At 34.8% G+C, this 13,831-nt stretch overlaps 1 protein-coding gene across 8 annotated transcripts in view; it reads left to right on the top strand.

Annotated features, from left to right (window-relative positions):
- MIPOL1 (mirror-image polydactyly 1) overlaps positions 1–13,831 on the top strand; it is a 173,154-nt gene that overhangs the window by 60,931 nt on the left and 98,392 nt on the right. For all 8 annotated transcript variants that reach the window (XM_072338782.1, XM_072338789.1, XM_072338785.1 and 5 more), the window contains 2 exons: positions 1,555–1,588; positions 1,848–2,018. In XM_072338782.1, the coding sequence (XP_072194883.1) occupies positions 1,555–1,588; positions 1,848–2,018 (205 nt within the window). The remainder of the gene's footprint in view (positions 1–1,554; positions 1,589–1,847; positions 2,019–13,831) is intronic.

The raw sequence follows: 13,831 nt of genomic DNA, 5'->3' as shown, positions 1-13,831 counted from the left end.
TTCATGTTCTTTTTCTCACCCCCATTTCCAGTCTAAGGTGTCCTGCTTACCCAGCCTTATGGTTGGCTGGGTGATTTGTTGACCAAACTTTTAGCAGAATAGAAGTCCTCTAGAGAAGCCAGGTAAGTCCTGCCAATTTACTTTGGCAAATACTGTTCCTGTCATCTTGAATACAAACTAGCTTAAGATCCATTTTTAAGTCTCTCATGAAATGAAACTTGCAGCAATAAATATAAAACCAAAAGTAGGAACTCTAAGAGAAGCTAACTCAAGGAGTCAGTTCTGATTTTATGATTTATGTTACTTTATGATTATATCTATAACCTAGCAAAGTTTAGCTTTTTGTTTTGTTTTGTTCTGATGCAGACTTTAGGTGTTGGAGTAATTACTGCTTTCAAACTCCTTATAAACATACTAGCTACTGAAAACAGTAGTATATTCTGAACTGTTTCTTTTTTATTTAAGTAATTAATTTTTGTATGGTTGGTTTACTGTGCATTATGTGTAAACCTAATTCTTTAAGGTAAAAGGAGCTAATGCTCTGTCAAGTGCTCTGTGATGTTTGCTAGTTATTTTGGCTTTAGAGCAGCATCTGTCACAGCACTGAAAGAGTGTGCATTGCTGTATAGCAGATGTTTAGTGGCTATTATTTCTGTCTTTTTAAACAGTGCACAAGTGACAGAGATACTTCTTGTAAAAGTGGGCATTAAATAAGTAGCAATGAAGTGGTTTAATTGTAATATATTCATTTTTCCAGAACAGAGGTCTCCTCCATTTTAAAATACATATAAATGTTGTAAATAACATGTTGCCCATATAATTAAGCTTAAGTAAAATATGTAGTATTCCATTTATTAGATCTTTGCACTATTACTCACTGCTTTTGCACAGTAAGTGTTCTACTGTGTATAACTAAATTCTTCTTATCATTTTTATATTTGACAGATTAAATGTGGGAAAGCAGAAGCATCTTATTACGTGCTTAAATAAGTAGCTTGCAGGGGGTTGTCCTACCATGCTATTTTGTGCAAGATACAAAAGCAAAACATTTTCAAGGAAACTTCAACTAGTTCATTTCCTCCTTTTGGAAGTGAGGTGGGAAAATAATTACATAAAAAAGAAAAAGAAAAACAAAGCACAAAACAAACAATCTTTACAAAAGTCTTGTCCTGTTACATTTATGGTGCACTAAAAACAACAAAAATACAATGTTGGGTAAAAGTTGTAAGCCCGGGAATAAATAAAATAAGAGCATCAGTCATTTCTATCACTGGGGAACTTTCTTCATCTAAGCACATATGAACAATTGATCCTTGTAGTCATATATAGCAGTAAACATTAATAACTTAACAGTCTGAAGTCAGTGCTGAAGATATGGAGCATTATTGAAAGATGGAGTCGAGCAGGTGGCACTTTAATATGTTCAGTGTCATGGTTGACTCTAAAGACTAGTAGAATGAAATTACTTGAGGTTCTAAAGATTTAAAAAGCGAACTCATTTTGCTGCACTAAGGAAATGCTACTGATCAGGCTTTCTGTGTCCCTTTTTTCTAGGCTAGAAAATATTAACCCTGAAGAAAATGACATGGTAAGCCATTCTCTGAGGAGATTTCTTGATGTCAGTCTTATATCTTAGAGGCTTAAGTTCAATTGAGTGGGTTTCAAGAACTAAGATGTGGGAAAAAGAAGAATTGACACACTAATAATGTACATCTTTGCTGCAGTATGAAAATTCAATAACTTCACTCAGTCAATTTACAATTCACATGTGCCTATTAATTAAAACCCTATATTAAATAAAATATATTAAAACTTCATGTCTGACTAACATATAATGCTGTTGGTAGACATTACAGGAATTACTGAACAGAATAAACAATGCAGACACAGGGATAGATATACTGAAGAATGGAGCTATTATTCTGAATCGAATACACAGGACCAAAGAACGTAAAAAGAAAATAATAGCTGAGGAAATGAATGCAGTGATAGAACAACGGGATGCTGCTTTGTCTCAAGTAAGTCTCTATAAGTATGTAATCACTCAATGCAAATTTATTTATTAATTTATTTATTCTACTTTTGGGGAATTTACTTTGTTAACTTTCTTCTACAGAAAATCTCAATATACTGAGATCAGTATTATAGTATTATAATAAATGGCTGACTAACAAGCAACAGTTTCTTCAAGGCAGTAGTGGTTATTGGAATGACACTAATCTATTTCACAGATGTATTCTTTCTAGATGGTCACCAGCTGACCCTTTCAAATGAAATAAATATAGTATTCGTTATACTGAGTAATCTAGAACAGTTTTAAGATCTTAATTTTCCAGTATTCTGTAGCTTGTGACTGGGACTCATGGATTTGTAAAGAGTTATAAGTGATAGAAATGCACAGTGAGGGAAGATAAGACTGCCACATGTGACAAAGCAAGCAATTCCTTCCTATATTGCTTTACATTCAGGAACTGAAAATCTTCATGTGGTCATTGACTCTATGTTTAACATTTCTGCTATGTAGCTTAAAACAATCTGATGTATTCTATTCTGCTCAGATCAATCGTTCTCTTTGCTTTTCCTATCTTCACAAGAATATTATCTTCTTTTTCTTCACCCTGGAGAGCATCTCCTTATTTTTCCTATCTCATAGAAGAGTTGTTATTTTGTTTCGTTTTTTTTCCAAAGCTTTCCAAAGCTTTCTGCTTTTTTTTTTTTTTTTTTTTTTTTTTTTTTTTTTTTTTTTTATAGGCTGGATGAACATCCTTACCCTTTCAGGCAAGGCAAGAAATTTCATCTATGTCTTGTTCCAGTATTGAAAATTTCAATGTCCGCTGAATGTGATCTTATATCTAAATAATTCTTTAATTTTAACAGAATTAGATTTAAAGTCAAATTGGCGATCTTGTCTAGTATTAATGATGATTGAATTTATTTTGTATTGACATGTCTTTCTGTAAAAGATGTTCTTCCACTCAATCTGTAATTCTCAGTTTTTTGTTGATGTTGTTTTTGCAATCATTGTCTTTGCATTCTATCCTGCTGCAGCCTTGAAAGACTCATCTGCTTGGTGCCTAACATATTTTGTGTCTGTATCCTATGTGCGTTACAAAGGATGTTAATGATGTTAATGTTGGAAGTTCACTTTTTCACTGTGCTTTCGTTTGCTTTTATAGTAATGAGGAGCAGTGTAGCTACTAGGGCTCATACAACTGTTCTGCCAAAAAAAATTATGCTCTTTATTTTTTAGTTATGATTGGATTTCTTCTTTGCACAGGGCATTCGGAAAGTAGGCAGCTTATAAGAAAAAAGCTTTTAGTACAAGAGAAGGATCTTTAGATAGTTTTATTTTTCTTTTACGAGATTTTGCTTTTTTGGTGAAGTAAACTTTCAGGCACACTTGGACTTTAAATATTTTCTGAAGGATATCAGAAGAATGTCATTGTAGGGTATTATACATTTTAATTGAGTTGAGTTTTAGGCAACCTGTTCAAGGAATAATATACAGACATTTATACAAGTCTTTCCTTTAAGAACTTGTAAATTAATAAAAACCATTATTTTATATAATAATGGGGTAATTGCCACAGTTAGCAAAGCTGTCTTTTAGGCCTGACAGCAAAACTCACAGATAACGTTACATAGGTAGTGCAGCTGAAAAAATAAGTAAATGAATAAAGCAAAACACTCCCAAAAATTTTCAGTATTTGGTATTAAGCTGTAATCCTGTGATAGTGTTTGCAGTTTATAATACCATTTCTTAAAATTAGTTATTGTTAATAAAACTTGATTACTCATGTGTTGTGCGTCCACATATGTGATTCTTTTATGACTGTAGCTATCAAACCTAGAAAATAGTTCCTCCCATTTCAACTTGCATTTCTTACTTGATGATTCCTTGGGAATTCATACGGTACTTGAATTATTAGTAGTCTTTTGTTAACATTGCAATAGCAGTAGTTATTACAGTGCTAACAGCAAGAACAATAGGAGAGGGATTCCTACATTAGACCACAAAGGGACTAGGAATAATTCAGGGGATGTATATGCTTAGCATAACAAATGCAAATTATTAGAAGTTAGATCTGAGGTTGCCTCAGGTGTTCATAACATCTCCAAGTTAAAATCTTTTTCTTTTCAGTGAAAGTGACATCAAATATAAGGGATTGATGAGAACAGACTGAGGCAAAGCAGAAATAGAGTAAGCCATTAGTATGCTGTGCCTCTCTTCTGGAAAAAGCACTTTTAAAGTTCAGAGGCCACTGGGCAATGGAGGAAGTTAAATACTTCCTGACACTTTATGTGAAGGCTGTGTTGCTCTGTTTCTGCTTGCTCTTGTGCAGTGCTGGAGACTGCAATGTCAGTGACCACCATAGCAAGTTCCATATAGGAAAGACTGCCTATCTGAGAATAAATGTTGGGACTGATGTTTAATAAGGCCACATCTACTATTCTTTTAATGGATTTCTTCATAATACCATGACAGCTGACAATTAAATACCATAAATGTAAGTAGTGTCTGGAGTTTTCCATGTAGGATTTCTGATTTTTCTCGGAATAATAACACAAAAGTTTTTGCTTTCAATCATGTTGCTTTGATTTCATGTAAATTCCTAGAGTATGGGCAATCTGTAAACCGCATTTCTTTTAACCAAATATATGCTGGCTGATTTCAACTCATCTTTCAGTAGCTTAGCAAAAGCTAGTTTTACAATGCCTTCCTGGTAGTTATACTGTGAAGGTACACTTTGCTGGACTGTGGCAGCATACATTCTTGGTAATGGTTAGCTAGTTGTCATTCTTCTGTTTAAATTTCACTGGGATAATTTTTTCAGTCTTAATAAACAAGAACTGACAAAGTCTTAGAAAATGCATGAAAAAATTCTTTGAATCTTCACATCCAAGCACTTCCGCATCTTTTTTGAGATTTTAAAGGTGAATGTTACTTCTCATTATGAAGCAAATAGAGGCCCTGCTATCACTGTATTGAGCTGCACATGTGTATGTAATCTTAGATCATTCACTAGATTGCTGAGCAAATATGCAAACTACTTTTTGCATGTGTGAAAACAAATAAAATGGTATAAACTCAAATATTTGATACTACTTTTAGTATGTATTTTCAAGTGAAAAAAAAACAAACAACTAAAGCGTGGCTAAACATTGACATCCATCTTCTCTTGTACCAACCTCCTTAAAAAAACACACTCAACTGTTTGGTTGTGTTTGCTAAGATATATTTGTTAGTGAACAGATATTGTGTTGTACTGGGAGCTTGTGTCTGTTTTATGACTGATCCTCTGAAAAGAAAATGGAGAAATATGCAGACTGTCATGAGAACTAAAACACAAGTTTCTTGTCTTTAATGTTCAGTTTTGTCTTAACCAGTTCAGGGAAAAATCTTATTTTCCCAGTTGGTTATACTATAATTATGCCTTTCTTCCAGAGTCTTTCTTGCTTGATCAATACAGTTAGTGGCAGACATATAGTAAAACTCATGTATGCCCATGGTCACACTGTGGAATCTTCATAAAATAATTTAAAGAAAATGTTTTCCAGCAGGAGGCAATACAGTGCAATATCTCAGACAAGCAACCACCTATTAACCACATCATACCTTATGGACAGGAATGTTAATATGATTACAGAGTTTGCAGCTGGAGCTGGTGGCTTAAGTAAGTTATTACAATCACTTTCTTTATGGTCTAGAGAAGAAAGGAGACTTTTCAGTTGGTACAGCTTGAAAAAAGTGATTTTAAATAACAAAATAAGAGATAGCTTATCGTTCAGGGTGTTGTGTTTGTGATGTTTTTCATGCTAACTTTCATTCTGTAGATAATTTTTAATTGGCAAGTCAGTTCTAAACAGAATTTTAAATATTAAAGATGTTGAGTTTTCTATTTAACAAAAACAAACAAAAAACCAATAGGTTTCATGGCTGGCAAAGTATTGTCTGTAATACCCTGATCTTGAAGCAATAACATAACTGGCAAGCAGACCTGGTTTTACAGCTTTGAATAGTTTGATCACATCCTGCTGTGCAGGAACATGCTTATGACTGCTCATGTAAAAAAATTGGCATGCACCCAGTTGCTCATCTGGAGCAAGTTTAAGTACCTTCCTCCATTTTGAGGAACTGTTTGGCAACAAGCAGGAGTTTATCGTCATTGAAAACAAAGATGAGAAGCACTGCGCTTGACTGCCCATCATTATCAGCTTCAACTAATGACTAATAAATGTCTGCTGTTAAAAGCCAGCTTCTTGCTACTTTTTTGTAATGTCCTGCTCAAACAATTTCCCTGGTTTTTGTACCTAATAAGGTGTACAACTCTGTTTTCTGTGTTTCATCGAGAATTAAGGCATTCTCAGCACACCTCAGTGAACGAGTCTTACTGAAGTAATAAACTCAAGAGTTGTAATACATGCAAAAACAGCAAAAGCATATGTAAATGAAAAAAAAAAATGGGGTTATATATCTTGGGTCCTTAATTGGTGAAGGGTAACAATGTCACATGACCATTACCATAGGACAAAGATAATTCCTTTGCAACCCAAACCACAATTTGGGATATTATATATATTAGTAACCAATAGCTCAGTTTTATATTCTGTGTTTTGGTACATTTAAAGGCTTCCCAAATAAGGACAGTGAAAATGTTTTGTAGTGCCCTAGCTGCTCTTCCATCTTTCCCCTTTTGTCTCTGATAACTGGGAAGTACAAGAAAAGAAAAGGTAGAATGAATTCACAGTTGTTTGTGAGGAAGACAGCTGCTGTGGATTATTGATGATTTTTGGTCACAGGCTTATTTCAGGAGGAGAGAGAAGTTAAAGGGGCTGTTTATTGTAATTTGAATATCCAAGGGCCATGCTGGTTCACACTTGTGGCTGATTTGCTTTGGGCATGCAATGGCAAGTTCCTGTTGCCTAGTTTGCAGTGAGAGGTAGCGGATGAGTAGGCAAGGGGAAATCACTTGCAGGATGTTTAAAGCAGAGAAAGGGAGCTGTCTTGCAAGGTGTTCCTTTTGCTGCACAGTTTCTTCCCTACCTAGCTGCTTTATTCTTCTAAAAATAAACCGAGCTGGAAAAAGAAGGTAATTATTTACATTCTGAGATGATAGGTACACCCTGACTCTCTACTTCAGATATGTTTCTGCTACTTGGAGCATGAGTGTTTTCCAGGGGAACACTCAGTTAAATATTTGGCTACATTCAGAAGATGTATGAAGTAATCTTTTTCTTCTGAAGTAGCTATTTCAGTCCACAAGAACCCAATGTAGGAGAAACTGGCTGAACAGAATCATCTTGATGTCTTTCATTGGGAATTTTTATTTGTGTCGCATTCTCCTGAAATGAATAATGCCTATTTAATCTTTCATTGTGGTTCTCCTTTATTTTGTTTAGTTGCTGTATATGAAGTACAGTTTTCAGATCATTAAGAAAAGTGAGGTGAGATGATCAGGCAGAATAATAGAAGGTCACACAGAGAAGATTTGAGGACATCGTACATGTGTGTGATGTCAGTTTCCTGATATAGCAGAGGTTATGAGCTGTTTGTTAGCAGGTATTTGTTAGTTGTGAATGAAACTCCCTTTTGACTTCACTGCAGCCAGCATTTTGCTAGTAATAGTGAGAGTCTTGCAGCTTATTCCTTAACCTGAGTTCAGCAAGGCTTTGGTAGCATGAGGTGGTGTAGTTTTCAAGTTAACACTGCTCACAGCTGCGAGTGCAGGTTAGCTGGCAGGACACCAGTCTGGGAGTGTGGAGGATCTGGAGGAAATCACCTAAAGAGCTTTTATACCTAACTTTTGTATTTAGCCCATGAATGCTAAGTATGAGTAAATATGTAAATGTTAATGCAGTGTTGCCTTGAAGAGAGGGATTACAGTTAGTCTTTTTGAACTTGTGAAGCAAATTTTTAATTGCTAATAAATTTCCTCTTTTTACTGGCATAAGATTTTGGTTGAATGATGCCCTGAGACACATGATTGTTTGCACTGTTAAATCACCTGTTGTTCCTCTGCAAACAGTGTGTTGTGCAGAATTTAGAGAATACATGTCTGAATGGTGTGTGAGAGCATGATCAAACCATGTGCCTTTAATTGTAAACTTTAATGAATTTCTGGTAGAACGTTCATCTTTTTTCAGTACTTTTTTCAGAAACTCCTGCCCCTCTGAAAATAACAGTAAATTTGCATGCAAGCTTGTTTGATTAATTGCTATTTGACACTTCTATCATAGTGCTAAGCTCTAGGTTCACACAGCTTAGACTTCCAAGGCAATTTCTAGAATTAATTTAAATATTTAATGTCAAAACTCTTGGATGACATAGAGAAATGTTTTGTATGCTTATTGATCATCTGATTCAGTAGCAAAAATCCGTGGAGGAAATTTCCAATGTGACACAAGCAGAGTTCAAACAGTATTCCCTCTGAAGACAAGGCGGAATCACTATGTGTATAGTAAACTCTATAGGTACCAGAACTGTTTAGAGGTACTGAAAGTTAATTTTCTGCAGGGCAAGTTAGGTGCTCAGTGTTAATTTAGATTTTGGGCTTCTTACTTGTTGGCTAAAACAGTTCTGATTTGCTTGGGAGTTAAAAATGTCCATCTGTACATTAAAATGAAGTTTTCCTAGGCAACATTCTGAGAAATCTCACTGCAAAAGCACTTTGTTATTTTGGGCACTCAAATTGAGTTTACGTAAAAAAATTCTCTGTGATAGATAACACACAAGATTTCTGTGCTTGATATTTATATTTAATGTGGAGTCTGGGAAGGATGATGTCTGACCTCTGCATTAATTTCTCTTCTTTTTGTTACTCTCTTACTACTTGTTGAATGTTCACAGTTACAACACTGATGTCGATTATGTCTCTATGAGCAAGTGGTTTGAACAAACGAATGAATCTGGAGTAGGAAATATTTCCCACCATCTGCCATCCACATGAATGTGTTTCTGGGTGTGCTGTGGGGAGGGGAATCTTGTTGGATTGGGTTAGTTTCGTTTATGCAGAGGTGAGGGGTTGTTAGTTTTGTTTTTTACTTTGGGCTGGCTGTAGTCTAGTCCTGTGAACTGAATGCTCATTTGTGTCAGAGTGCACCCGGTGCATTCCTGAAGTGCATCTTGAGTTTGCTTTAATCAAAAAAGGAATCCATTTCACGCTGTCAGAGAGCGCTCTGTGGTGCAGACCGAAGCATAAGAAATACAGACAAGTTAGAGAAATTCCAGATTGCACCTCCAGTACAAAGTAGGATGCAAATTGTACTTTTTCAGAGAAAATCTCTGAAGACCATTAAGAACTTTAGATAAAAGTTTAAGGCTTCTTTATAAATAAGTGTGAAAAGGAAGAATGAATCATTTTAATTGAAGCAAGTATTTTTAACATTAGTTTCTTTAATGCTCTGATAGAGTATCAAGTAAAATTAAAGGTGCAAGAGGTAACTTCAGGAAGGAGAATAAGTTTTTTTTTAAGAGTATTTTTTAAAAATATCTATGTAGAAGGAAATAGTGGGATACTTTCTTTGAAGAGTGATACTGTGTTCTTATGCACCCTTTTTGCTTTTAAAATTACTTGCTATTTTATATGCAGACTTGTCTAATGAAGATTTTGGACCAGTCCAGATGGTCAACTGAACTGGTCCAAATCAACTTTGTTCCATCAGTGAGAAATAGGTTTCTGAAATACTAACACGGATCAGAGATAGATTGATATGAAGAATGTAAAGTTAGGTTTTAAATAGGAAGGAAATATATCTTCCTTGGGTATAGTGCTAATTATGCCACTACCACAACATTAGTAGTTGACTGAGAATTTTGTGGACATGGAGCTATGGTAAACAAATAGAACTGCTTTTTGTTGACTTAATTTCTTTTTTCCCAGAGTCCCTAAAATTCATTTCATTCTAACTTTCTAGCACTGCTGTACTCTCCTCAGTCATCCTTACTATTCAGGATGTGTTTTAAGCTGCAAAGAGAGGTGGTGATTAAGGAAATTTATGTCCAGTAGTAACAGAGGATGTAAGGAAAAGTGATGGTAATTGTGCTAATCTGGTTACTCATTTTCAGCGGTATGATAGACTACAAATGAAATGTAAGACTTAAGGCCCATTGTTTTTATTTAAATTTCTCTCTAGATGCTTAGTCATTTTAAAATGAACAGGTAACAACAATTGTCACAATGGAAATTTCCCTGCTTTCTTTGGTCTGAACATTGAGACTTTTTTATTGCTGTTGTTATGAAGGCAGTTTCTGGAAGTCCTCAGACTTGCTGAAGTCAACTTAAGTATTCTGGTCTGCATTGTTCTGTGGCCCAGGCAGAAAAGTGGAGCAAGAAAATCCATGAATATTCTCTTTGTGAAAGAAAGATTACAGTAGCGTTGTTTAATTTATCTATGTCTCATTCACCAAGTATGCCTAGATCTGTTTGTTGTATAGCTTTACTGTTTCGTGCTTCAGATGGAGAGTATGTAGGATTTGCCCTCGTTTTCATGTTCTGTTTATTCACTGTTAATTATTTTTCAAGCAGAGTTGATTTGAGAAGAAAAATTTAGCTTCTATTACCCTCTATTGCAAATGAAGGACAGACTTTTCTTTTGCATGTGGAATGCTTGTGATTGCAAGATGCTGTTGTCAGGGAACTTGTTCATGCTTTCAGATGTTAATGTTTTAATTCCATTCTCTTCAGTAGTGTTTTAAAAGTATTTATTATTGAGTATGTTGTGGGTATGCACAGAGTTTAAAAACATCATATTCTCATTTATGGTTTACATTTCTATTGGAAATACTTCTTAAAATTACCCAATTCAAGTGTGCAGAAATACTTATTAGAAGGCCCTCTATAAAGCTGAGATTTTGTAAAAAGCATCAAATTTGGGATATACCCTACCCCCCCCCCCCCCCCCCCCCCGCCCCCAAATAAACGTACTGTGGAAAAAGAACATAAAAAATATGGCAACTTTACAATTTTAGAATTATCAGAAATACAAATTGTCAGAAATACAAAATTTATGTTCCTGGTAAGTTGCTTGCTACTGTATACTACATTTTTATACTGTATTGATGCAGGATATTGCAAAATGCAGAAGCTGTAATGCTTCTGATTATTGTTCTTTTTTTAAATCATTCTTAACATAGAGTTGATGTCTTTTGTTGGGAGGGAGTTTTAACATTACCTCTAATTAATAAATTATCCGTTATATAATTTATATAACAGAATTTATATAGAAAACGGAGTGCATTAAACAAAGTTCTATTGCAATTGCTGTTGATCTTTGGTCATGGTCAGCACTACCAAAGTTTAGATAAAACTCAAAAGCAGCATGAGGAATGGTTATGACCACTTTGCTTTCAATTGTCTCACATGATAGTGGCAAGTCATCAGTTAGGTTTTCTTCCAAATCATGTTCTAATCATAATTTCATACCTAAGAGATTGAATTAATAGCTTTCACTCTTTCTGTCTGAAAAATCTCTTAGTGTGTTCAAGACAACTGTGAACATCACCCATCCTGTGAGTTTCTCCTTCATCTCCTGTAGCTTTGTGAAAAAGCTCTGTTTCTCAATTTGCAAAACACATTTTTGTCTTACTGTTCATGGTTCTGTTCACAATCAAAATAGGATTCTGACTGAATCTCAGTTTGCAAAACTAGTCCTGAAAGTCCTGTGTAAAGATGAAAGCATCCAGTACCAGCATCTCAGAAGAAAGAGCAAAATGCTTTTTAAACCCTTGTATTAAATACTCATTAGCCTATTTTCTACAGTATGGCTAGCCAGCAGCTGTGCATCTTGTTATATGCTCTCTTTATGTCATGTATGTTGTCTTCTATGGTATCCAGACACTTCTCAGCAGTAGTCGTGCATTTATCCGTTTTGTTTGTTTTGGCAGGCAGTCTCATCTCTTTTACTTTCAACATTTGTCATAACATTCTTCTATCTTGGTGTTTTTCTTAAAATTTCTCTGCTTAGGTTGTCTTATTCTCTATACGTGAGGGATACAAGGGGTTGGATGAGGTTGGTAATTATATATGTCAAAGACAGCTGATTTTAGGTTTAAGCGTTTCTGCCTTTCAGTAATGTATCTGAGTGCTGTTAGGTGACTGTTAATTTAAAGCTGCATATTCAAGTTATAGAATGCTCTTCAGCATAAGTTTGGGTACTTAGTCCCATCTGTCCCTGTAAAACACTTCAATGAAAGTTAAAATACTTTCTGCTAGAGAGGCAGAATTTTTAGATTCATTCACTACTTAATATTTGAAATTCTTTTACACATAGCAAAATAATATAGGCATTTCTCAGTGTGATTGAAACTGTACAATACGTACCTTAAAAACGTGTGGTTTTGTCTTAGTTTTGCAGAGCTTTTATTTACTTTATTAAACATTTATTTGTGGGGTATTGGTGTTCCCATAGGAGTTCTTGTGAAGTATGAGTCAAATTTACCTTGTGCAAAGCTGATTGATTTCTTGATTATTATTATTTTTTTAAATTTATATTCCACTTTACAGTGCAGTTAAGCAAATTTGGAAAAGATGCCTAGAATGCAAGTCTTATAGATTCGCTGTTAACTAGATATCAGCATTGGTGAAAAATAAACTGACTTAACACTTACCATCCTTTCATGGGATAGTGAAGCACTAATGTTAGTGTTGCTTTCAGACAATGTGATCTTCAGCATTAGTTTCTTGAAACAACATGTTGATTGCTTGAAGAAAAGAGCAACTACTACTGACTCAGGTCATTTATACAAAGAGTAATTATTGTCCCTGACATATCTGTAGAGTCCTGTGCTTTCACCTACCTGGTTATCTGGTTTTTGCATTGTCTCTAGCTTAAATTTTTTTTATTATTATTATTTTATGGTAAAGAATAATACATTACACAACAGAAAAATTGATGAATGGCCACTTTAGCAACTGATGGCTTAATTAAGAATACAGTATTTATCAGGACAAACAGAACATGTACTGCAAAGAAAATCTACAATCCCATGATAATTGTATCTGAATACAGGGATTAAAAAAAACTATGACTTCTATGCAGTGGTCCATGATACTGTTTTCTGAAATAAATTGATGATATTTAAAAATGGGCCAGAAGTATTCCTGTCCTTTTGTGCTGTAAATGCCAACTTAAGGTTTAGACAATAGTCTTGTTTGCATATGGATTTTAAGAAAATCCATTAAAGATTATTTGAAAACCACCTTATTAGAAGGACAGATTGTTTATGAGATCTTGTTTTCTTGTCAACTAATATTGGTTATGTATAACTGAACAGGGTTATACTTTCTGAAAGTATGCCTTTGTTAGTTACTGAGTGCCTTGCATATATCTGAAAATCAGATTCATTCCTAATTTCTAGAATTTGGTGGAGGATCAGGCTTAAACACTAGTTTATAAAATTTGTTTTTCTTCACCTTCACGAGCTGACGTGACTAAAACTTAAGGTGTATCAGGTAACATAACCTGCTTCCACTGTACTCTGTGTATTTTTGACTACTGTTACTGTGGTTTATTAACTGGGGATGCAGGAAAGGGTTTTAAAAAAACCAATTATCTAACGTGGTGTGTTGTATCAGATGTTTGGCAAGCTGTCTCCTGGCCGTGGGCCATCTGGTTCTAATGGAGCTGGCTACACTGCTGAGGAGCCAGCAAGACGTGGCTGCAGGATGATCTTGGGATCATTTGGTCAAATCAAAAAAGCAAAGGTTTTAGGTGTAGTAATGCCAGTTCTGACATAATCTTGTCAGCTGATTTGAGTTCATTGAATTTCCTATGATAATTTCACATCTTGTGAAACAAGAAGAACATATTTACTAACTTCATAAAAGTGATG

The sequence above is a fragment of the Excalfactoria chinensis genome, chromosome 5, assembly GCF_039878825.1.
Source record: "Excalfactoria chinensis isolate bCotChi1 chromosome 5, bCotChi1.hap2, whole genome shotgun sequence".
In the NCBI taxonomy this organism is placed as follows: domain Eukaryota; kingdom Metazoa; phylum Chordata; class Aves; order Galliformes; family Phasianidae; genus Excalfactoria; species Excalfactoria chinensis.
This window is presented reverse-complemented; position numbering and strand designations above follow the sequence as displayed.